The 24810-nt window shown below is 50.6% G+C and overlaps 1 protein-coding gene across 1 annotated transcript in view; it reads right to left on the bottom strand.

Moving 5' to 3' along the window:
• Nucleotides 1-24810, bottom strand: part of PLEKHG4B (pleckstrin homology and RhoGEF domain containing G4B) — a 56327-nt gene that overhangs the window by 12291 nt on the left and 19226 nt on the right. Inside the window, exons 3-15 of the mRNA XM_054714351.1 lie at nucleotides 23597-24713; nucleotides 20018-20194; nucleotides 19393-19516; nucleotides 16511-16604; nucleotides 12337-12423; nucleotides 10291-10407; nucleotides 9841-9939; nucleotides 9086-9228; nucleotides 8417-8555; nucleotides 5131-5264; nucleotides 5002-5035; nucleotides 3643-4382; nucleotides 905-1157 (exon numbers count right to left, since the gene is read on the bottom strand). Of these exons, the coding sequence (XP_054570326.1) occupies nucleotides 905-1157; nucleotides 3643-4382; nucleotides 5002-5035; nucleotides 5131-5264; nucleotides 8417-8555; nucleotides 9086-9228; nucleotides 9841-9939; nucleotides 10291-10407; nucleotides 12337-12423; nucleotides 16511-16604; nucleotides 19393-19516; nucleotides 20018-20194; nucleotides 23597-24713 (3258 nt within the window). The remainder of the gene's footprint in view (nucleotides 1-904; nucleotides 1158-3642; nucleotides 4383-5001; nucleotides 5036-5130; nucleotides 5265-8416; nucleotides 8556-9085; nucleotides 9229-9840; nucleotides 9940-10290; nucleotides 10408-12336; nucleotides 12424-16510; nucleotides 16605-19392; nucleotides 19517-20017; nucleotides 20195-23596; nucleotides 24714-24810) is intronic.

Below are 24810 nucleotides of genomic sequence, written 5' to 3'. Positions count from 1 at the left end.
TCTTGGGGGCAATGCCAGAGTCCTGGGTGGGTCTTAATACAGAGTTCGGGGGAAGAGGCGTGAGGAGCACCCACAGGGCGGGCGGGGGAGGAGCATGGGAGTGCTGAAATTCTTGTTAATGGTCAAGAACCAAAGTTGTCCAAACATTTAAAATTCTTACAAATATGAAACATTACACAAGTTGCACCTTATGGCTAAACGTGCCCTTTCAAAAATAGCTGAAAAGACATAATGTGGACTTTCTGTCACCCATGGTGTTTCTGGCGGTCACTTATACTTAACACCACCGAGGCGAACGTGTCATCTGCCCACAGCACGGCCCAGGGACTACAACTGTGCCTCGCAGCTACTTGTTGAAAGAATCTTCTTTTCAGGGCGAATTAAGAATTTTATCAGGGACCCCAACAGGGAGCTCCTCCATATTCACGGTTGAGAAGAGACTTAGCAAAGAAAGGGCAGCCCTCCGCAGGTGGTCTGTGCACCCCGACCAGGTGCTCTCAGGACTCGGCAGGCTGGTCCTGGGGCCCGTCTGGAGGGGGAGCTGGGTGGGCCCTAGGCAGGAGGGTGTGCAGGGACCGTGGGCTTCTCCGTGCAGGAAGCAAACTGGTTTTGGGAGTTCCTTTCGGCTGATTCGGTGAGGAAGTGGGGCCGTCGATAGAATTAAGTGGGCCGATGCGGATGAAGCCCCCAGCACCATGTGGCTTTCAACAAGGGTGCTGGCAGGGGACCTGGGGGTACCATGTCTGTGCTGTTGGACCGACAGGCTTATTGTCTGCTCTGGGCGCCTGTGTGTTGATGGGTCTTAATGTGCTGCTGGGGACACATGTTCTAAGCCTGGACTGCAGGCTCCCGACGGCCTGGAACGAGGGCGAGCACTGGCTGCCCACCACAAGGAGGGACTTACGTGTCTCAGAAACCCGCGGCCCGCGGCCAAGGGGCAGTGCCGGCAGCGCTCCAGCTCCGTGAGGAAGTGCCGTTGGTGGAAGCTGTAGAGCTTCTCCAAGTTCCCAAAAATGATGCTGCGCTTCCCTCGCAGGTCCTGCGGCAGGTCCACTCTTTCCATCTCTGGAAAATAGTTGTCGACGACATATCCTAAGGACCTAACATACTCCCTCTCCGTGGAGATCATCTCGGCCATTATGTGCTGCAGGCGGCTGCTGGAAGACACAGAGAGCGGGCGGGACGCTGAGGGATGCACGTGGGTGCACGAACGGGAGACGCACGGCTCAGCATCTTTCCAGGAAAGTTCTCTGTCTTCGGCTGGGAGTAAGGTCAAGTAGGCCCCACACCCGAGTCATGCTTGGTTCCCGGGAGCTGCTCCCCGGACGTAGAGTGAGAAAAGGTAAGAGGTACAGGGGAGCGGTGTGTGTTCCCTTGCTATTGGTCACGGCCTTTCCAAATGAAAATCCTTTAGGAAATGGAAAAGGGGAGACTCGCAGGCTCCCTGAGTGAGTCCTGCGGGTTCTCGTTCCCAGGCCGCCTGGTTAGTGACTGCTTGGGCGGCGGGGGGTGGGGGGTGGTTCCAGCAATAAGAAGACTTGACCCTCAGCAGCGAGCCCGGTGCAGGAAGGCTGAGCTGGAGATTTGTGAGAAAATGAGTTTCTGATGCACCCCGACGGCTAACCTATCAGAAGAGATTTCTGAAAAACAAAACAGCTTTAAACTGTAGTGACGTCCCACCCAGGGGCTGAGGAGAAGCAGCTGGAGCAGAGGACACCACAGCAGGGCCTGGGGCCCAGGACAGTGAGGAGACAAAGGGCGGGGTGGGGGGGCTGGGGGGACGAGATATCTCCTCCCACCCAGCCCAGGGCTCCTGGGGCTCCTTCTGTGTGGCGTCATCAACTGCACCAAAGGCCCTTCATCAGGGAAACCAGAAGAGGCCTGGCCCCACCCCCTAACAGCAAGGCACATTGCCTTTCTCCCTACTTGAGAGCATCCTATTGTCAACTTTCTTAAATTACTTAATTCTAATGACACTAATGGCGAATGGCAAGTTTTGTGGGGTTTTTTTTGCCTGCTTTACTTTTTTTTTTTTTTAATTTGGAAAAAAGTTAAAAGCAAATAATGATGCCAATACACCCGCGGTCAGAAATGTTCCTGACTGCATCCCGTTTATGAGACCTGGAGAACTTGAGCCTTCCCCGTCCCCACCACCACATACCAGATTTTATAAACACTTATTGTGTCTAAGAAGGCAGCACATTGGCCAGCCGGGGGCACCTGCTGCCAGCAGCCTGGATGTGCCCCTGGAGGTGCCCCTGGTGCACAGCACAGGCCGCGGAGCATCACCTCCTGTCAACACTCACAGAAAACAAGAGTTCTCCTTAAATACTCACGCACAGAATTAAAATGAGAGTAGTCTGGATATTCAGACCAAATTAAATGGGAACGGACTCATGAGGCCATAATAGCTAGAAATTTCTGGGGAAATGATGTTGATCAGGTGACGGGAGCTCCCTCTGGACACCTAGCAGGTCTGGGTTTTCAGGAAAGATGAGTTTGGTTTAATCATCTCCCCCACCCCCAACCCCTGGGCCCTGGCATTTGAGAAGGACTTGCCCCCTCTCTGGTGTAGAGTGGACTCCTCGCTACTCGACCCTGGGTGGTGGGTTTGCGGCCTACGAATGGTGGGAGAGGAGGCCTGTCCCCACGGGCAAAGGCAGGATGGCTTTCCAAACCTGCTGCCTTCCCCACCCAGGATGTCCGTTCTGGGTGACCAGGGGCAGCTCTTGTGAGTGGACGGCTCCACCCCTTCGTTCTGCTGCCCTGGAACTTTCTACATGAGCATAGTAGGAAGGCCATCCACAAACCCACGTTACCCACTGCCACCTTCCCGTGGAGTCCAGCCACAGGGAAACACACCCCGCTGCTCCTGCCATGTAAGAATGAACCCTTTACCATTAACAAGGCACAGTGTAACCGCCCTAGGTTTACTGAAACTTAACGGTGCGTTTCAGGAGAGTATTTTGTAACCGTCTCAGTTCAGATTAAAGCTGCTCTGCATGAGGAGGGAACACAGGACGAACCAGCAAATAAATTAGGATGCCCCCCCTCCAGGCTGCAACGCTCACACAGGGGAAGTGCAAACTGCACAGCGGTGCTGTGACACCAGGCCGGTGTCACTGTCTGGCATGGGGAGTGGGTGGAATTCCTGCCACTTTATCTAAACAGTTAACAAAAAGTATCATTTTACAAACATCTCAAAGATTAACAAGTTAAAATGAACGTCTATCTTTATTTGGGCAATACATACACAGGTACATACTTCTGACCGGGGCACTGAGAGGCTTTTTAAAAAGCACTTTTTAAGGCAATTTCGTTGTATTGTGGGCTTGATTTGCTTATTGTAATTTTCTATAAATGGGCTCCGAGTAACTAGACTTGGTTGTTTAACCCTCAAAGTGGGTGTGCCAGGTCACCACATGCTGTGAAGAAGGCATTTTCAACGATTCTGTTCTGAACATTGGAGGTAACATTGGAGGTAATCAACATCTTGCTTAAGGTCAAACACAAGTCTGTCTGGCCTGGACAGGTCAGGGTAGCCTGGAGGGATATCTATCTTGCAGAGCAAATGTAATGGCTTTGCATTTCTAGATCCCCACTGGCCACTAGGCCCTAAGTCTGCAGGGGCGTCCACCTCACCTTCCTGCGGGCCTCCTCCTGTCCTCCTCGGAGGCGTGGATCCTGGAGGGAGAGGACAGGCTCCGGTGCCGAGTGACCAGGGGGCTTTTGGCGTGTGGCCTCAGTGGGGACTTCTTCTCTGAGGCCACCTCCAGGCCTTTGGCGAAGACCCCAGTGTGGGCTGGCCAGTGGGAATCCCTGGGGCTACTGTCAAGCTGTGGAACCTCCGAGGTGAGTGTTTTCTTCATCATTTTCTTCAGGGGATGTTTCCTGTGGTGGACGATGGGGATCTGGATGGGCTCAGAGGAGCCGGTGGAACTGTCGTCTGGGGTATGTACACCCGAGTCCAGGTGCTCGCCATCCTGCCCGCAGAAAGTGACTTGTCCAGGGAGGCTGGACAGCAGTTGTGCCCGCTCCCCAGCGCAGCCCTGAGGGGCAGTGAGGGGGGTCCAGGATGGCTCGCGGAGCCTCACCTCTGCCCCTTGAATGAGCTCAGGCTTCAAGGGCCCCTGGTCTGGAGGTGGGGCACCGGGGCCTGAGGCGGCCTCAAAAAGGGCTTCTTGGGAGCACAGGTGCATCTCCTGGCACTGTAGCCACAAGGCATGCCACTGCTTCAGCGCCTGCTGGCCGCCCAGGCCCAGCACCGCCATGCTCGCAGACACCCCCATGGCATCATGGGGACAGCTCTTCAGATACTCGGCCACCAGCTCTGGGCCCAGGGGCTGCAGGCACTCACTGCTGTGCAGCATCCTCCTGTTCACCTGTGCAAAGGAGGGTGCAGGTCAGTACAGTGACGGACTCACACAGCCCGATGGCTCTGCAGGCCCCACCCTATATTCTGCTATCCAGGCACCCAAATCGAGGATCAGGGTGAGCCAGACAGCCAGAGTGAGAGGAACAGCCCTCTGCCCATGGGGGCAGCTGCCATCTGGACTCACCCAAAGGGCACACAGGTCCTCCACAGCCCCCAGGCACCATGACGGTGCCCCAGGACCAGGGGATGTCTGCGAAATCAGTTATTCCACATCTCCGCCTGGTGCGGGGGCCCGAACGCCTGCCTCTGCCCTGCCCTGTGCTGGCCTCCCCTGACCCCTCGGATTCTGTCAAGAGGAGCTGTGCTCCCGAGGGCTGTAGCCCCAGGGTCCCCAATGGCTGGGCAATTCTAGGGTGCTGTGAGGTCACAGGTGTGTGCTGTACTGTGGCAATTATTTTGGGGTCCTTGGCAGTAAGTGGACTTTATAACTCAGCTGGTAAACAAGCAGAAAAGTCCACATGTCCATTTGGCCCATGTGGACCAATATGTGAACTCCTCAGGTCTCCTGAGAACCAGGGGCGTGGTCTGACAGGAGTGCTGGCCAGCTGTCCCAGCGCCCTGCCCACCCAGACCAGCAGGGGACAGCACTCACTAAATGTCCTAGGAGTAAGGGACGTGGGCAGCACGCGTGGATCCCCGAGTGGAACTCCGCTGGGTCTCTTACTGCTAGGCAGACCTGGGAGTGGCGGGCTCACTGGGCCAGCTCTCCCTCCGTCCGCTCCTGGCCGGCTGTGGCGCTCAGATAACCCGCACCACCCGCGTCCTGCACTGTGTCCTCTGTGCCCCTCGAGTTGTTTTCCTTCAGCTGTTGTCCTTCCTGACAGCACTGCTGGAGCCCAAGGAATCACCCATAAGCACAAGCTGGGCACTTACTCTGGGGTCTCGGAGCGAGGGCTGGGCTGCACCCACCGTCGGCCTGGGGTGCCCGGCCTGCAACTCCGGCTGCAGCAGCTTCACGTTCTCAACAGGGAGCAGCTCCAAAGGGCTCGGCCACTTCTCGCGTTCTCTTTCAAACCATGCTTGGATCTGCACGGGAAAGGAAGATTTTACTTTCACACGAGTGAAGGAGTCGGGCTCTGAGGCTGTGGAGGAGGAAGGAGGCGTCCGATGCCGCCCCGGGCTGGCTGGCGCGTTCCGACACTCCTTCTCCCGATGCAAACACAGCATCTCACTCCAACATGTGAGTAGCTGCATCCCAGGGAGGGCCACCACGAAGGCTCAAGTCTACAACTATTTTCACCGTTTGGAACTGGAAACTGAGATCATTGAAAAACAGATCCAGAGCTTTCGGTGTTGAAACTTCTTACTACGTTAAACATACCCCAGAAATAGGCTTCAGGCTGGTGGTGCTTGGACAGCGGGGGCTGCCTGGGAGTGACAGAGGGGCCGATGGCAGCCCTGCCTGCACCTGACAGTGTGATGGAGGAGGTCCAGGTTTCCATCTTAGAGACAAATCCTGTGGCAATATCTCGTGGTTCAGACGGAACATGTCAGAGGAAACGCTTCTTATCTCATGGTTCAGATGGAACATGTCAGAGGGAAACGCTTCTTTCTCATTCACAGTTCTCACTGGAGAGGAATGCCAGGGACCCCTGGCTGTCAGGTGCCCAAGAAGAGAGGTCCGTTATTAAAAACAGTGGGATCAGGCTGCACCATGACCAGGATTGGATTTAGTGCTCCCAGCTGTACAGGCAGAAGAGCGAGATCAGAGTGTCCCTTCTTGGCGGGGAGAGTCATGGAGAAAAGTATCAAGACAAGAATTTTATTTTATTATTTTTTAATTTTTAAAATATTTATTGTTGAAAGTATTATATATGTCCTCTTCCCTGCCCCCCCGCCCCGGATCCCCTCCAGCCCGCCCCACCCCTCACCCCAGGCCCTCACCTCCCCACGTCTGCATCCATGGGTTATGCATGTATTCATACAAGGTTTTTGGTTGATTACCTCCCACCCACCTACCCTCCAAGATTCTTCACTCTGTTCCATGCTTCCATGTCTCTGGATCCACTCCGTCCATCAGTTTATTTTGTTACTTAGATGCCACATATGAGTGAGATCATGCGATACTTGTATTTCTCTGACTGACTTATTTCACTTAGCATGATACTCTCCAGGTCCCTCCGTGCTGTCTCAAAGGGTAAGAGATTCTTCTTTTTTTACTGCTGCACAGTATTCCATGGTATAAATGTACCACAACTTTTTTCCCCCACTCATCTACGGATGGGCACTTGGGCTGTTTCCAGATCTTAGGCTACTGTAAATTGAGCTGCTATGAAAATAGGGGTGCATACATTCTTTCTGATTGGTGTTTCAGGTTTCCTAGGATATATTCCTAGAAGTGGGATCACAGGGTCAAATGGCAGTTCCCTATTTAGTTTTTTGAGGAAACTCTGTACTGTTTTCCATAATGGCTGCATCAGTCTGCATTCCCACCACAGTGTACTTTTCTCCACATCCTTGCCAGCACTTGTCCTTTGTTGATTTTTTGATGGTAGCCATCTGACAGGTGTGAGGTGATACCTCATAAAACAAGAATTTTATAAGGAAGCACCGCTGATGTCAGAGCTGCCGGGTGGAGGAGCGGGAAATGGACAGCACAGCAGAGGCCTCTCGGAGGTGGAGTGCGCCCTCCAATCATGTGAAAAAATTTAATTCTAGTTGGTTTGAAGATTTAAATGAGAAAGTTAAAACCATAAAGGTCTTACAATGGAATACCTTATTCTGTAACCTTAAAGTAGAAAAGGCCATTTCAGTCATAAGCAAAGTTAAAAGACAAATGATAAACTGGGGAAATTATTTGCAACATAATGAAAGGATCAGAAGTGACACAATGAAACTATTAGAAACAGTAGAGAAACTGGCCAAGTGCAAGAAAATGCAACTTATTAAAGTATAAGTACAAATACCAATAAATGCATGAAGACAAAGCTCCACCGCAGCATAAAATCCCAAATGCAAACACTGGTGAGATCCTGAACTGTACTCGTCAGATGAACGAGACGATAACCCACGCTGGGCAGGCTGACGGGGGCCACCTGCCAACTGTGTAAAACCGTGCTCTGGCCTAGCCATCCTGAGCCGAGGAATTTGTCCACAGTGAACAACCCAAAGAGTGAGAGAGGCAGGCGTAGTGATGTTTATAACAGCAAAAAGCAGGGCTGCTCGGGGTACCGGGTATACAGCCCACAAGACAAAGCAGGTCAAAAGCAGCTGGTGCAGCATGATCACACTTAGAAAAAACAATCCTCACCCAAGGAAATAGCGGTTGATAAAATAATAAGGATTTTACTTAAAAGTATGTAGCCATGTGCAGCATAATGATGTTTCAGTCACCAATAGACTGCATATTTGATGGTGGGCCCCTAAGATATAATGGAGCAGAAAATCTCCTCTTGCCCAGTGACATCACAGCCACAGTAACTCATAGCACAAGGCTTATGTGTGTGTGCTGAGGCGGGCTGACCTGGTCCTCTCCCTCCCAGATGCTGGCTGACCTGGTGCCCTCCCTCCCAGATGCTGGCTGACCTGGTCCCCGCCCTCCCAGATGCTGGCTGACCTGGTGCCCTCCCTCCCAGATGCTGGCTGACCTGGTCCCCTCCCTCCCAGATGCTGGCTGACCTGATCCCCTCCCTCCCAGATGCTGGCTGACCTGGTCCCCTCCCTCTTGGAGCACAGACCTGGTCCCCTCCCTCCCAGATGCTGGCTGACCTTGTCACCTCTCTCCTAGAGCACAGACCTGGTCCCCTCCCTCCCAGATGCTGGCTGACCTTGTCACCTCTCTCCTAGAGCACTGACCTGGTCCCCTCCCTCCCAGATGCTGGCTGACCTGGTGCCCTCCCTCCCAGATGCTGGCTGACCTGGTCCCCTCCCTCCCAGATGCTGGCTGACCTGGTCCCCTCCCTCCCAGATGCTGGCTGACCTGGTCCCCTCCCTCCCAGACGCTGGCTGACCTGGTCCCCTCCCTCCCAGATGCTGGCTGACCTGATCACGTTCCTCCTGGAGTTCCCTCAGTTCCCGCAGACTCTCCAGCTCCTGGAGACACCTGTTGGAGGTGAGGACCAGCCTGTGCACCTCTTCGTCCACTTGGTTGTACAGTCGGGAGGCAGCCTCCATGCTGTCTCTGGAAGAGAAGGCAGCTGTCTGGTGTCGCGTCCTGATCACTGGTTTGTTCACAGGCCGTCCTCTTAGGAACATGCTGTTGGTGATAACCTACTTAAAACACACAACTGCACTCTTCTTGTGTCCTTCACGTCTGACACATGGAAGCCCCGATGTGGCCCAGGGCCTGAGCAGGAACTTAAATGTACCTATAAGCGGTGACACCTGCTGGCCACATCCATGCAGGCACCTCCAAGGTGGGACTGAAATGTGGGTGGGTGGACACAGCACCCCAGGATGGAGGAAGCACTCGGTCAGAACCTCTGGCTGCTGAATCCCACTATAATGAGTTTTGTCTTCTACCTGAGCATTCCAGGGACTCAGCTAGTTTTCCCTGGAGTCCCCGAATGAGACACGCTCTGGGCCAGACAAGCCTGTCTGTCAGAGGAATGGAGGTCTGGGCCCCTTGGATGCTGCCTATGACAGAGAGGGCTTTCCCTGTGGGGCAGAATGCTGTGCTTCACCCCAACGTGCCCCAGCGTTGACACTCACCGGCTGTCTTCACTGGCTCCTTGCTCTTTCCTCCTTAGCCGAGCCAGCACAGTACCACCTTCCAGGCGGAGGGTGACCAGCAGTGCGTCTTCCAGGACTTGTTTCATTATGGCCTTGTGCTCACTGATTAACTCTGTGACCTCCTGCGGGGGTGGGAGAAATGTGTGTAAAAACCCCCTCCTCCAGGCAGTCCTCCCAGGTCTGATGTTGGGTAGGAATTACATGTGAGCAATCAAGCTGAAAGCACAGTGGGGTGGCCACACCCAGCACTCAGTCCTAGCAGGAGGATGGATAGCAGATTCCAGAATCCTCACCCAGGGGAGGAAAGTCTGAGACCAAGACTCGTGGGCAGGGCCAGAGGGAAACCGAAACTCAGCATAGGAGAACCTGGTGTCTGGAGGCGCGCACACCCTGGGCAGCCACGAGGTGTCTCCAGGTTGTCGCGGTCCCTCCGGCCAGCCCTTCTCTATATTGTGTTTGAACTGCTTGCTCCCAGCAGCACTCACTCATGCCTTGCTGGCATGGCATCACATGTGGTGGTGGTGTTTCTCCTTTTGGCAGGGTGGGGTTGTTTTGGTCATAAGGGGGAGGAAGTGGTCCTTTGGATGTTGCTTGCTAACCAAAAGGGATCTACAAATCCAAAGGGTTTGAGAATCTCTGCTGTGGATGGTGGTGGAACCAAATATTAACTTTCAAGTTTTGGCTAAACTGCTATGTTTCTACCCGTCACATAAAATACAATACCAAGGACCTACCTGAGCCGTGCTTAGAGTCCTGTGGGTGTTCAGGGAGCTGACTACATTTTGTAAGAAAGCAATGGCGTCCTGGCAGTTGGTGACAAAGGGCTCCAGTTTCTATTGTGGTGTGAGAGGATGAGACAAAAGAGACACATTCTGTCAGACACTGAAGCAAGCAGCTGTGAGTCCCTACATTTAAACTGACCTCAGGTAGTAAGCCCGTCATGGTGTCACCCAGTGACCTCTGGCTGTCTCGGAAGCTCGGGAGCAGCACCCTCCCGTCCAGGGCTGGATTTTAGTGGCATTCTTAAGCCCGTGCAGCATGGTCGTTAGGAACAGACTACAAATGGCAACTGTGAAAGGTGAGGCCAGGGGTGGCGATGGCCTTTCAGATTTGAGTAGAAACATCCACTAGGAGAAGTCCCCGGGTGACTGTGGCACACGCAGCTGCTGTGAGCTGCTCCTTACCCGGCGGAAGCAGATCCAGTCGCTGTGGCTGTAGGGAAAGGAGCCCTCGAGGTCTGCAGTCAGCTGGGAGCTGTCGACAAACTTGTGCAGGGCCTTCAGGGAGCCCACCACCTCACACTGCCAGGAGAGGGAAACACCGCTGGATGGCTCCCTCCTGGGAGAACTGCTGTTGATGGCTTCCGCTATGCTGCCTGGCTGGTGGCATTATTAATGGACTGTGTGTGGTTGGATACAGGAATGAAGGGAAGAAGAGAAAGGAGAGGGTAGCAAAGAGAAATGGAGGAGAAGTCCTCTTTAAGGAAAGACAAAAAAAAGGGGCGGGGGGAGGACTGGGAAGGAAGCAAGGGCAAGATGATAAGGGGAGAAGGGAAAAGGCAGGAGGAGGAAAGGAGACGTGAGGAAGAAAGTGAGGATGTGCTGTTTCTGGCATGGCAGAGTTGACCTTTTGCAGACAAAACCACACACTCTGGACAAAGTGCAACGACAACTGTCTGAAAGGTCTGAAGGGGGAACAAAGCCAGGCTTATTGTGAGCAACGGAAAGTGGACGAAGGAACCAGCATGGAGGGAGCATCCATTTTTATGGCTTTGGCGGGAAAGCAGGCTGCTAAAGGTGAGACGGGAGTGGCTGAAGCTCTGATAGAAAATTGGCATCTTTCTGGCCCAAAGAACCAGAGGATAGATGGGGTGGGATGTGAAGATCAATCCTCATAAGGGAGAAAGCTGGGGCAAGGGAGCTCCAGAAGTCTGTAAACTCTGACCCTGAACCATGTGTACACGGGGAGGACTCTGAGCAACTGAAGGCAAAATCTGAACTGAACCTATGTAAGGGATGGTTTTCAATTTGAGTCTAACCAAGTCAAATTCACACTAAAATAGCACTGTGTGGAGGTTTATAATAGCATCTAGAGTCTTTACAAAAGAATGTTCACAATGTCTAGAATACCATTCAAAATTACATGACACATGAAGAATCAGGAACATGCGACTCATTCTCAAAGGAAAAGATAATCAACAGAGGCCAACACTGAGGAGACCCAGATGTTGAAATTACTAGACAAGCACTTTCAAGCAACTATTATAACTATGCTCAAAGATGTAAAGGAAAAACACTTGTAATTGATGAGAGGATAGGAAATCTCAGCAGAGATTATATTTTAAAAACCCACTGGACATTTTATAGCTGGAAAACACAATATTTGAATTTAAAAATTCACCAGAGGGGATTAATAGCTGACTGAAGATGAGAATATGGAGTCAGTGATCTTTAAGATAGATCAGTGGCAACAATCTGATCTGAAGAAGAGAGAGAAAAAACGTTTTAAAAAAGACATTCTCAGAGACCTATGAGATGACATCAGTGTGTGTAATTGAAATCCTAGGAAGAGAGGATTGCCCTGATTAAGCAGAAAAAAACATTTCAAGAAATAATGACTGAAAACTTTCTAAATTTGGTGATAGACATAAAATTTCAGCCATAGCTAATGGGATAAATATAATGAAAACCATACTTAGTCACATTATAGTCAATTTGCTGAAGAAAAAAGAGGGAAAATCTTAAAAGTAGCCAGAGGGAAATGACATTTCCAATAGATGAACAATTACCTGAAATACCACGTACTTTTCATCAGCAAATAGGAAGGCCAGAAAAAAACAGAATAACATCTTTAAAGTGCTAGAAAAACAAACAAACAAACAAACAGAAAAACTACTGTGAAGCCAAAAGTCCATATCTAGTAAAAATATCCTTCAAGAAAGAAAGCAAAGTAAAGAAGTTTTCAAATAAAAGAAAAAGAAGCAAGAAAGACAAGGAAAGAAAGCAAATGAGGTAGAGAAGAAAGATCCAGTTTTCAAAGTGTTCTGATGCTATGCTCTTCATGGCTCCAGCAAGAAGTGAAGGGCCAGAGACAGGTCTCCAGGCTCCTTTGTGGCTGGGACCAGAACTTACATAAATTCTTTCAAATGTTTATCTCATCTGGGTGCCTTAATATTTAATTTTATGCATCATTCAAAGTCAGATCTAATGCTGAGGGTCTAAAACCATTACCTGAATTGCTGCATCCTTGTCAGGCCTGAATGCTGAATCTTTATCCACCAACAGCAAAATACTATGAATTATGGGTGGAGATATGTTCTGAAATAAGTAAAAAATATTAATTAGCTTTTTAATTTTTAACTTCACTGAGTTGATAGAATTGTCCAATTTTGATTGGTGTGCTTCCACTTTGATATTTTGCCAAAATATTTAGAATGCCTTTGCTCTAAGTGTAAATTAGTTGCCCTTATGAATTATTTAATGTGTTCAGGTTTATTGGTTGTAATTTATGTATAATAAAGTTCACCCTTTTTAGTGGACAGTTCTCTAAGTTTTGGTATAACTTAGTCATGTAACCACCACCAATATGAAGATAAGGTACAGTTTAGCATCCCCCAAATTTCTTCACGCTCCTTTGTAGTCAAGCTCCTTGGCCCCTGGATACCACTGCTCGGTTTTCTGTCTCAATAAATTTACCTTTCCAAGTTATCAGATAAATGGGATCACACAAGTACTGGCTTCCTTCCTTTAGCACAGTGCACTTGAAATTCATCCATGTCGTGAATATCAGCAGTTCATCACTTTTCATTGTTGAGTAGTATTCCACTGCATGAAGGTACAACAGTTTGTTGTTCCATTTACCAGTTGAAGGACATTGGGTTGTTTCTAGCTTTTGGCAATCGTAAGTAAAGGCACTATACACACTGTGTGAACGTACGTTTTCATTTCTCTTGGATAAACAGGTAGCAGATTGCTGGTCTTATGACAAGTTATGTTGGACTTCTGAAGAAATGGCCCATTGTTTTCCAGAGGGGCTGGACCATTCTGCATTTCCACCAGGAATACCCAGCCCTTGTTCTTGTCCAGTTTTGTTGTTGTGGTATGTGTATTACTCATTTTGGTTTTCAGTTGCGGTTCTCCAATGACTAGTGATGTTAAATATATTTTCATATGCTTATTTGCTATTCATACATCCTCTTTGGTGAAGTGTGTTCAAATCTTTTGCCCATGTTTTATTGGGTTGTTTGTTTTATTGAGTCTTGAGGCTTTGTATATTCTGGGTACAAGTCCTTTATCAGATATGTGTTTTGCAAACGTTTTTTCACAGTCCATAGTTTGTATTTTCATTTTAGTAACAGTGTCTTTTGAGAAGCTTTTAACTTTTGATGAAGTCCGATTTATCATTTTTTCCTTTTATGGATTATGTTACTGGGGTCAGAGATAAGAAGTTTTTGCGTAAACCAAGGTCATGAAAATAATCATGACCTTGTGTGAACTTCTGGTGGTTTTAGATTTTATAGATCTATGACCCATTTGTAGGTCTATGACCCATTTGTAGTTAATTTTTACATATAGTATAAAATAGATGTTGAGTATTTTTTTCCTTTTCTTTTGCATACGAATGTCCAATTGTTTTAATCCTATTGGTTGAAAAACCTTATTTTTTCGACATGTTTATGACTTTAATCAAACCTCCTTGGTTTCTGTTTGCTATTATCTTGAGGCCAGATTATTTAGCAATAAAACACTTTTTATTAGTGCTTCTTCATTCATATTCTCTAAAGCTCTACTTTTTCAAAGTTTCTTGTAGTGTGATAAACAGGTTTTAGGTAATTTCTTATGCTGAAATGAACTTACTGGATGGGCCTCAGAACTAACTGATATTTGTATTAATTTCATCTGATATACTTCTACTTTTGTTAAGTGGCTTCTTGTGGATGACATTTTATAAATATTTGTTGAGTAAATAAACCATAGAAAGCCCAAAGAAAAAAAATCATTCTTGCTTTCCCATTATAGAGCCTTATTCTATTTCTGTCACTTAGTTTAGCTAAACTTTTGATTTATCATGCATTCAAAATACAGTTTTGCAGAGTGTTTTATATTTCTCATATACTCCTATTTGTTCTATTGCAAAAAAATTAATATTAATTATCAAACAAATGAGAACAGAATCAATTCTTGATAACCATTACCGCAATTAGTGTCTAGTAGTTATGTGTTGTGTGTGTGAGGGATGAGCAAATTCTTAGGATTTTCTTCCACCAAGGGAAAAAAAAACCATTACTTCCTTTTAAAATGGAACATTTTTTATGGTAGTTGAACTTCAATAATCTAATAATTTGAAGTATAGTTACTTGAGGGGCTACCTGTAGACAAGGGTGAGTGCAGGGGGCTGGTCCCCATGAGGGGGAGAAAGGCCAGGACCCTCCAGAGGGGCTTCCGTGGGTGGGGCCGTGAGCAGCTGTATGCTGTGGCCTTGGGGGTTCATCAGGGCTTCCATGGGGCACTAGCATCGGAGTGTCTGAAACCCAGGTAGGTCACGGGTATACCTGGTGCTGCCGGACACCCAGCCAGGACTTCCTGTGTGGCACGTGGGTCTGGTAGCTCTCACAGGTCTTTCATGATTATATAGCTTTCTCCAACAAGCTACATGCAGCAAATGAAAGGATTTCTAGGAATTTGCTCAAAACTTCTGGTTACATTTTTCAAAATATTTAATCAATGGTGACATTTTAGTTTGGTTTTGGAGGCAAAACAAAATTGCTTTTCTCTCAAGTTGCTATTTATATGGATGTTGACCTGATGTTATTACCTGAGGCATTCAACCACTAACTTTAGGGAAATGCATTTCTGAGTTATTAACACATGTCTTATTGTCCAGTTGGATTATAACCAACCAGGAAGTTCAGATTAATAATCTTTTAGCAAAATCAAAGGACTCAGAGGACATCTTAGGGTCATCAACATTTTCATTACATCTTTAAACAGAACTTCCTTCAAAATTTTTCTGGAAAGCAATCATCTACCTATTTTCTTAAAAAAACTTTACTTGGCAATTTCTCAGTCTTTACTGTTATATAAAATTGCATGTAATTATGGAAGGCCAGAATCTCTAAGGAATTTTCCCAGTCTTGGGCAGAATAAGAACACAAAACTGGATGACATCCTGGATTCTGACTTTTGAGCCCGACAGCTGGTTGACAGCAGGGGATAAGAGCAAACAGAAGATGTGCTTCTGAAATGTCTTACGGAAACTGAATTTTGGCACGTCAAACCTGTTGCTTGGAAGAGATAACTCAGGCTTTACAGGAATGCAATGTGAACCTTTTCTGCAGGAAGCTAAGACTGAGCACGTACGTCGCTCTGAAATGCAGACGTCACCCATCAGGTTTGCTCTGAGACCCTTTCACAAGAGCCGGGTGGCCAGCAGCCTTGTTTCACCTCCCAGAATCTGCTCGCTGGCTTTTCTTCCTGGGTCAGGCCAGGAGCAGCACCACCGCCTAGATGCCCAAACCAGGGATGTCCCTGCTCCTGCTAACCTGCCCGTCCCGCTGCCTGGCCTCAGTTCCGGGCCTCGTGTCTCCAGCCTGGAGGTTTCCATCGTCTCCCCAGGTCTCTCCAGCCTGGCCTCACTGGCCCCAACACTTACACTCAGACATGTCCCGACCTCTGTCCCTGAGTCTTTCCTGAGAAGAACTTCCATGTGGCATCGCTAAACTTAAGAAACTGGGTGAGAACAGCGGCCGGTTCTGTCTGCACCTTGAGCAGAGACAGAACACAGGACACTGATTTTGGCTCAGGGAGTAGCTACGGCAGCTGGAGAAGATTCCAGGAGCCTCTGACACCCCAGTCCCCAGCACAGTGCTTGGCACACAAGGGGCCCTGTGTACACACGTCTCAGGGAGCTGATGCTCTTTGGTTCCTGTCTAGCCCTGGGTACCTGGAACATCCCAGCAGTGCCTTTATCCCCGTTTCAGAGACTCCCCAATCCTCTCTGGATCTCATTCATAAGCCAGAATCCAGGGTGGGGGTCTTCCTGGGGGGGACCGTGAACCTGCAGGACAACCTTCTTGAACCAGTCCCAGAGGCACCCAAGGTCCAGGACATTCATCCTCACAGCAAGTGGCAGCCACCCCTCCATGCCTCCATCCTGTCTGGTCTGTACCCTGATGTAGCAGACGTTGGATACAGTGCTATGAAAGGAAGGGGTCGTTGCCATTCCTGCTGAGACAGAACCTGACACCCCAAGGCCTGCACAGGCCGACCCTGCTGGTTCTGCTGTTAAGGTTTGCAGCGAGGACCAGGGGACGGGCCTGACACTCCTTCCAAGAGGGCTCTGTGCCCACGGCCCACTTAGCCCTGAGACACTCGGGCACTGAGGATGGGAGTGACCCCAACTCACCTGCAGAGCTGCCAGGGCCTGGGAGAGGGCAGGGACGGCCGGACTCCTGCGTGTGTCCACCAGGATGACCAGCCCCAGGTCCCGCACCTCCTTCCTGGAGAGAGAAAGACAGATGGTGTTAACCACTGCAGGTTAAGTCTCTTCCCGGATGTGTTTCTCCATCTCTCGGTGAGACGTCCTCACCCAGATCCCCCCGTCTTTAGAACTCAGAAGTCTTGACTTGACACACATCACCCTCTGCCTCCTGAGGAATCAAGCTGCTCATCAGGTGGAAGCAGGCAACAGGCCTCATGTCCATCTGCATCTCCAGGCAAGAGGAGCTGCTGAAGTCTCAGAACTGCCTTCCCACCATTGCTCCGGCTTCTCCTTCCACTGCACGTTGAGGTCAGCATGCTCTTCTGGCCCAGGGGGACCTGGTCCCTTTGCACTGTCTCTGGTCCCACTCTCCTGCCTCGCTCAGGGCCGCCAGAAGGTGACCAACTGCCCTGGGGCTGTGTGTGCTCTTCCTTCTACCTGGAAAGTCGTCCTCTTCCTTGTCTGCACTCACCCTCCTCCAGGACACAGCACGTGGGGACGTCTTCTCCCTTGCTGGAATGCAGCTCCTTCCCAGCACTGTGGACTTGTCTTATGCCGGGAGCTGTGGTTAATTGGGCTCCCGTGTGTGTCTCCTTGAAGGCAGGAACCATATTCTATTCTCTTTCGTATTTCCAGGTAAGTGTGGAGGGATGGATGGATTCCTTCATTGCACAGGTCTAATTTTAAGATTTTTGTGTATCTAAGAGTCTGATGGTGGTGCATTTATAAGGCACACCCACTGAACAAATGCTCCTTGGAACACACCTGCAGTAACAAGACACTGCTGGGTGCTTTTCCTAACCATGTTGACATCTCAGGTACCTCATTCAGACAGCTGAAGGCAGGTGTCACGTACCACGATGGTGAGTGGATTTCGGCTTCTCCAGGTGTAATACTCTACTGAGATGCTAACAAAATTACAACATTGTAGGGAAATAACCAGCCAAACCAGGGGCCCCAGAACGAGTTTGTCCTGGTGCTTTAGGAATGATCCGTAACCGAGGCTCTCTCTCAGAGCACCGTGGGCTGGTGAGGACGCCTTCTCTGATGAGGAGACATGGGCTGCCTGAATTTGCGGAGGCAAGGCAGGCAAAGCAGAGGGCTCAGTTTCCAGGTTCAAGTTCTGGCCCTGCTGACCCCATAAGTACCCTCAGCCTCAACTCACAGATGCTTCATTACAAATGGAGAACACAGCACCGCTCGCCAGCTTTGCGAGGCTAAGGATGCCGCGGGGCGGGCACTCCCAAAGCACACAGCTCTCCACTGCGGCTCCCGTTAAAGAAGCTTCTGTTAACAGAAAGCATCGTTATCTGAAGGCTTTGACGGTGTTTACCTGAAGCTTACAAGGTATAAACTAAGGCGAGAGGGAAACTATTCTCTTTTTCAGTGTAGTTTCAATATACATTGAAATCTGTGCTGAAGGACAAATTTGAAATCCCAGTCTCCCGCACAGGCAGTGAAACTAGTGCCCTGCAGATAACGGGGGAACCTGCTCTGTGCAAGGAGTATTAGGGAGAATATTTTAATTCTTTCTTCCACCTTAATGTTCCCACACTGATCCTACCTATGCTGCTTCAGAAGAAATTAAAATAGAAAGCGATACACTGAAAAGAACATGAGATCACATGTGATGATACACCATGGGATGTGCTCACATGAGTTCACATCATGTGATGTGATAGTGCATCATGGAACATGTTCTCACATCACATGGCCGTGTGCCACATAACATGTGCCCACACAAGTTCACATGTGTATCACATGACACGCTCTCATATGTGATCACATCGCATGATGTGTGCTATGTGACTGCCGTGATGTGATGTGGTGGAAGACGATACTCTGGATTCAGTCCAGGTACTTCAGAGAGATTATCTCTAAGCCTCTAACAGGCCTCTGGGGCAGCTGTCACCATCCTGTTTTATGCTCGGCCAGGATTTGGAGACGGGCCGTGTGCCTTTATGACTGAGCCCATCCTCCTCTGGGGGTGCTTCCACCCGGCACCTGGGGGGACTCTTGGTCTGGCAGCCGTGAGGACTATCCAAAGTGTGTCGGCATCTGATGAAATCGGGGGAGGGGGGCCTAAATAACACACTTGAGCCACCCTGGACTCTAGCTCTCCCGTCTCTGTCCTTGGTCCACGGACAGACCCGAAATCACCGCCCCGGAGAAGGCCTCAAACATGCTGCTTTCCAGGTCACCTGCTCCACACCGTGACCTCCCGAAGGACCCGGGAGGCCTGGTCCTCTGAGAGTTCTGTCAGGAGGGTGCGTCTCTCTGGAGGAGCTGGCACACTTCTTTCTGGCCTTTGGCATTGCCCGCTGAACGTAAGGCTCCATTAGACGAGTCGGTCTTTCCTCCTTCCTAGTACCAGGCTCTACCCATATGAATGATTGCTTCACCCGTTTATTCTAAATATTATCTTCATATCAGTTGATATCTTTACCCAAGGCCACTTCAAGTATGTTTTAGAAAGAGGTGGAGTATAAAACATGTAAGTAAGGAATGCTGAACAATGCAGAGTGACACAGAATTCAGGGCTTGAGTGTGTGACAGAGCCTCAGTTCAGAGGGCAGAGGTCAGAGTGAGCAGAGGGGACGATGTGTGGGGGAGGGGTGGGGGGAGATGGAAGATGGGGTGGGGCAGAGAGGAGCCAGACAGCAGGAGACTGAGGGGCAGGTGGGAGTGTGCTATCCAGGTCACAAGGGTCCCGGAGGCGACAGACCCAAACCCTTGCATGAGGATGCACACTTGCATGGGTTTATCCCCAAAGGGGTCTGAAAGGTGGAAACCCGGCTCAGTCCCACCTGGGGATGCCATGGAGGTACTTCAGCAGGCGGGTCAGCTCGGCACTGGACATGTGTTGGCTGGACCAGAGTGGGCCTCTTGTGCAGACCTGCACTACCGCTCTCCCCTGGCGGTCTCGGGTCCCTGCAGGAATAGAGAGCACTGTGAAAGGGGGCAGCCCCTGTGGGGGCACACAGGGCTTCAGGCTTGAGAAATAGTGAGCTCGGCCAGGAGAGGAGAGCCTGGCCCCCACCTGGGCAGGTGAAGGCCATGTGCACCTGAGAGAGTGATGGCCACTGTTATCATCTGGATGTTCGTGTTCCCCCGAATTCATGTGCTCCAATCCTAAAGCCTGATTTGATGGTGTTAGGAAGTGGGCCTTTAGGAGGTGCTTCCATGATGAGGGTGGGGCCCTCGTGAGTGGGATTAGTGGTCTGATAAGAGACCCCACAAGGCTCCCTGGCCCTCCCACCACATGAGGATAGAGTGAAAAGGCCCCGACCATGAACCAGAACCTGATGTTGGCACCTTGATCTTTGACTTTCAGCCTCCAGAACTGTATGAAATAAATTTCTGTTTTTATAAGCTACCTGGTCTGTGGCATTTGTCATTGCAGCCCAAACAGAGTAAGGCAGCCGTGCTCACCTGGGAGGGTGACGGCCCCAGACTGCAGCAGCTCCGGGCTGATCTCCAGCACCTGCCTGGGCACCTGGCTGGGCAGGTCTCCCGTGCTGGGGGGCTGTCCCTCACCCTCGGAACGCAGCAGCTCAGCAAGCAGGTCAGGAGACCTGCGGGGGTCGTGTCCTCGGAGGCTGCAGTCACCTGTGTGGACACCGGCTGGACAACAGAAAGAGACCTGGTCACAGATGAAGAATTGCTCTGGCTTGAAGGCAGATGCTCAGCTTGCTACAAACGTGAGGATAAAAACGTGAGTGGAAACAGTGGGTTTCCATGAGAACTTGCCCCATTTCTGGCGGAAACGCAGGCGTGCCACACCGTCTGGGACAGGTGTGCTCCCGAGAAGCGGGGCATAAGTAAACATGTACAGTTAAGTATTTCAGTTCCACCGGGAGTGCTCACTGCCTGAAGACCTCAGGGAGAAACATTTTATGCTGGATGTTGTCCTCCTCATTTATTTTGTAACACAGGCTTTGCTTTCCTGTCCCTAAGCCTCGTCCATAACCTCCTTCAGTGCTAACAGCGTGTAACTGTGCACAGCTTTCTCACTAGCGGGGCCTGAGAAGTCCACAGCATTCCTTCGTACATACAGTATTTTCAAAAAGCTTTGTTAAGATATAATTTACATATCATAAAGTTCATCCACTTCACGTGTGTACAATTCAGAGACACTTTACCAAGTGTGCAACCATCATCATAAATCAGTTTTAGAATATTTTCATCCCTTGAAAAATGCCCATTTACGATAAACCTCCTCTCTCCCTGCAGCTCCAGGCCACCAGCTGTCTACCTTCTGTCTGTCAATCTACCTGTTCTGGACCCTCCATATAAATGGGACCAAACACGATGTGGTCTCCTCCCTGGCTGCTCTCAGTTAGCAGAATTGTTTGTGAGCTTCGCCCATGATGTTGCCTGTGCCAGAGCCTCATTCTTTCCCGTGTGGGTCTCACTCCACTGCCTGATGGACAAATTTTGTCTATCCCTCCACTAGCTGAAGGACTCCAATCGCAGTGTCCTTGAGAGTGAATTTTTCATGTATGCTTACATGTTCTAGGACACATCACTGGCCAAGGGTAAGACCAATTCTGCAGCGAACCCCAAGCTTTCTCACATGGACAAGGGGAGAAGACATTACATTCATGTGAGCCTTTTCTCATTAGACATCATCCTAGTTGAGATGGTCATTTGTGTAAGCTTTTCCTGAATTCAGCCTGCACCGCGAGACAGTGGGAGGAGAGGTCTGAGGTAGGGGCTATAATATTAAAATGGCCAGGAATGAAACAGTACCCACATGTGGCTAATGAGAAACAGTTGCTCAGTTACCACCAGTTGAATAAACAATGAATGATCTGAGTATGATATTCTTAAAATAAATTCTGAAATGCTGCATTTATAGTTTTGAAATTACATTAATTTTATGTTTAAAGAGGAGACAAAGTAAAGTCTCGGGAGCTGAAGCAAGCCAGAGCAGAGGAGGAGCAAGCTGGAGCAGGGGAGGAGCAAGCCAGAGCAGAGGAGGAGCAAGCTGGAGCAGGGGAGGAGCAGGCTGGAACAGAGGAGGAGCAGGCTGGAACAGGGGAGGAGCAAGCCAGAGCAGAGAAGGAGTAAGCTGGAACAGGAGATAAACAGGCTGGAACAGAGGAGGAGCAAGCCAGAGGAGGGGAGAAGCAAGCTGGAACAGGGGAGGAGCAGGCTGGAACAGAGGAGGAGCAAGCCAGAGCAGAGAAGGAGTAAGCTGGAACAGGGGAGGAGCAGGCTGTGACTGTGGCTACAGAAGAGTGAATGTGCTAAATGTCACTTGTTTACCTTAGGTGTCAGCAAGGGGTTCCAGCTGAGGCATTTTCCCATTTTCCCATATGAATGAACACATGGTGTCTGGGACACACCGCAGACTTACTCCAAGGTCAGCAGGGTGTGAAGGGGAAAGCAGGTACCAATGGTCCACTGGTCACTGGCTGGGTAATGAATGGTCCTGGCCCTCTGACCAGAGCTTTGGTACCACTGCCCACCTCCTCGTGGGTAGAAGCAGCCTCCACTTACACAGAGTGTCTTCCTTCCTTCCTGGATGTTCGACACCACACAGGTGGGTCCTGCCTCATCCATGAGGAGGGAGAGGAAGTGGAGTAAGAAGGGAAGGGGCACTGTCTCCAGGCAGTAAACTCCTCCGACGTCAGGTCTCCCCGACAGCCCTCAGGGTTACCTCACAGGCAGCCTCTGGATAGTGAGTAGCTGACGCCCACTAGGCCCGAGAGAAATGATTATACCTGAGAATACCACATGTCTGATCATGAGGCCCTGAATCTTCCTAGATGTGCTACTCTACACCCCGGGAGTCAACTGGCCCCGTTTCTGCCCGGCTGTGCTGGGTTGTTTAAACTAAACCTGCCGCCTTCGGGACTGTGTGATAGCATCTGTTTGTCGTCAAGTGTCTGTGGCCCTCGCTACAACACTGCCAGTGACGCTGCGCCCGGGTGTCCGCAGAAGCATCTGCCCAGCCAGCATTTCTCCGAGGGGAGAAATTTACTTGATTACGTTTTACATGGACACTTGGGGTGAAAACATAAGCTCTGTCTCCTATTGCGGCTCTCTGAGGCCAAGTGAGGAGACGAGTGAGGGGCCCTTACACCCACTACTGTATTTATTGTATGGGGCTGCTAGCGCTAAACCTGCTGAGGCCTACGGCATGTTTATATTTTTTGCTTCTTTCCAAAGTCATTGTTTTTGTTCTTCACAGAACGTTATACAAAAATAAACAAATAAAAGAAAGACAGAAAATAGATGAAATATTTGACTGAGTTGCCATTCTTTCCTTATCTTTCTTTATGCACCTCACTCACTCCTCTATATAATTACTTTCCCTCCAGAGCCTAAGGAAAAGTACTCCAGGAATGGATGCTCAGAAACTTACTGAGGGCCTTCAAGTGAGTGTAATTAAGGAGCATAAAGTCATCGACCTGGTGCCATTAGAAAATGAACATTACGCCTGATTTACCTACACGGACAAGTATTAATGCAATGTTGGGGTGTATGGTGACCTCAAAAGCATGTGTCCATTCCCAGACCTGGGAATGTGACCTTCTTTGGAAGAGGGTCTTTGCAGATGTGAATCCATAAAGTTCAGGGTGGGTCCTAAATCCAATGACAAGTGTCTTCATACGAGAAAGGAGAGGGTCGTTTGAGGCATGGACAGACAGACAGGGAGAGGAGCCAGGCGTGTGCCCACAAGCCCAGGAGTGCCTGGACCCCCAGCAGCGGAAAAAGCAGAAAGGACCCTCATTTAGAGCCTGTAGCTCTGTGAAGCCAGACTTCTGGCCTCCAGACTGTGGAGGGATGAATTTCTGTGTCCTAAGCCACCATGTTTACGGTACTTGGTGTAGCAGCCCCAGGAAAGGAACACCTGTGAGCATTATTTTCAACAGTCAATACGGATATGGAGACAGGCTTCTACTAAACCAAGTGACCAAACTAAGTGGGATAGGGCACGAGAGGGGAGGGGAGAAAAGGAGGGAGAAAGGGGACAGTGGGGGAGGGGAGAAGGGAGTTTACCTTCCTCTTTGGTGCAGCCAGAGGGGTGGCTGGAGCCCAAGTCTCTGGTCCCCACAGCTTGTCCTCCTAGGTGACCTCCGGGTCCGGTGCTGGCCGAATGGGGGGCATCACCTCGGAAGCTCTTGAGGGATCGGTCCCAGGACTGAGACCTCCTGGGAAGGGTCTTCCCAGCGGCTCTCGGACAGCTCTGTCGTCTCCGGATCCCCTGGCGTTCTCCCTGGGGGCTGGGGGTTTCTTTCTGGGGCTGGCTGGACGCTGGCCCGGCCCTCTTGCTCCGGGTGCCACAGGCATCATCCACGAGGGACTCCTCGGAGCTGGAGCCCAGGGGCATGGGGTTCTGAAGGGCCTCCATGTAGGAATTCCTGAACCAGCGTCTGGCCTCCACGGCGGCAGGGGCCCCAGGCGGCCTCCTGCTGGAGCTCAGGCTGCCTGCATCCTCGGGGGAGGTGAGAGCCTGGGGGCCATCCTGCTTGTCCACGGGGTCCAGTCTCCCTCCTGGTCCTTCAGGGCTTGCACGGGGCTCCCACGGGCCGACATCAGAGCTCCCGGGCAGGGTCCTGGGGCTTTCGCAGTCAGCTCTTCTCAGGGAAGGAAGGTGGCTGGGCTGGTCACTGTCCGCGTGCCCCCCGCCGTGAGGCAGGGGCGGAGTGTTGCTGGCCATGGCTGGCGCTGGGGCCGGGGCCTCGGCGGCACTGCTGGGTGGCCGCTCAGGCCCGGGACGGCTGGGGCAGTGGGGCAGGACTCTTCCGCTGATGGGTACAAACACAGGGACTGTGACGTTGCTCCATGGGGTGCGGTAGACAGCAGAGCCTGAGGTCAGCAAGCAGTTTTTCAAGAGGACGCTGTTGCGTTCCCTGTTCACCCGGTCCAGGAACTCTCCTGTGAAGACACAGCCATACATGGCCTCAGGCACAGCAACTTCCTCTGAGCCTCGTCCCAGCCGGGAGAGGCATTTTAAGACCAGTCTGGCTGACTGCTTCCCCACGGGTGTGACCTGCAGGTAGAAGTCCCCAGGCCTGAGCCTGACTCCGCGCAGGGATGCCAGCTGCACCACCACCTTCCCGTGGATGCACAGTGGCCAGCCTTCGTGGAAGAAGATGAGGCCTGTGTACCTGGCCTGGGACAAGAAAGGGAGGGAGATTAGCGGCTGGTATGGAACCTGTCAGGACCCCTGGTCTCCATTCAGCAGGGAGAGTGTCCAACGCCCCCTTGCA

Source organism: Eptesicus fuscus, chromosome 4 (genome assembly GCF_027574615.1).
Source record: "Eptesicus fuscus isolate TK198812 chromosome 4, DD_ASM_mEF_20220401, whole genome shotgun sequence".
Lineage (NCBI taxonomy): Eukaryota > Metazoa > Chordata > Mammalia > Chiroptera > Vespertilionidae > Eptesicus > Eptesicus fuscus.
The sequence above is the reverse complement of the archived record's forward strand: the minus strand, read 5'-3'. Positions and strand labels throughout refer to the sequence as shown.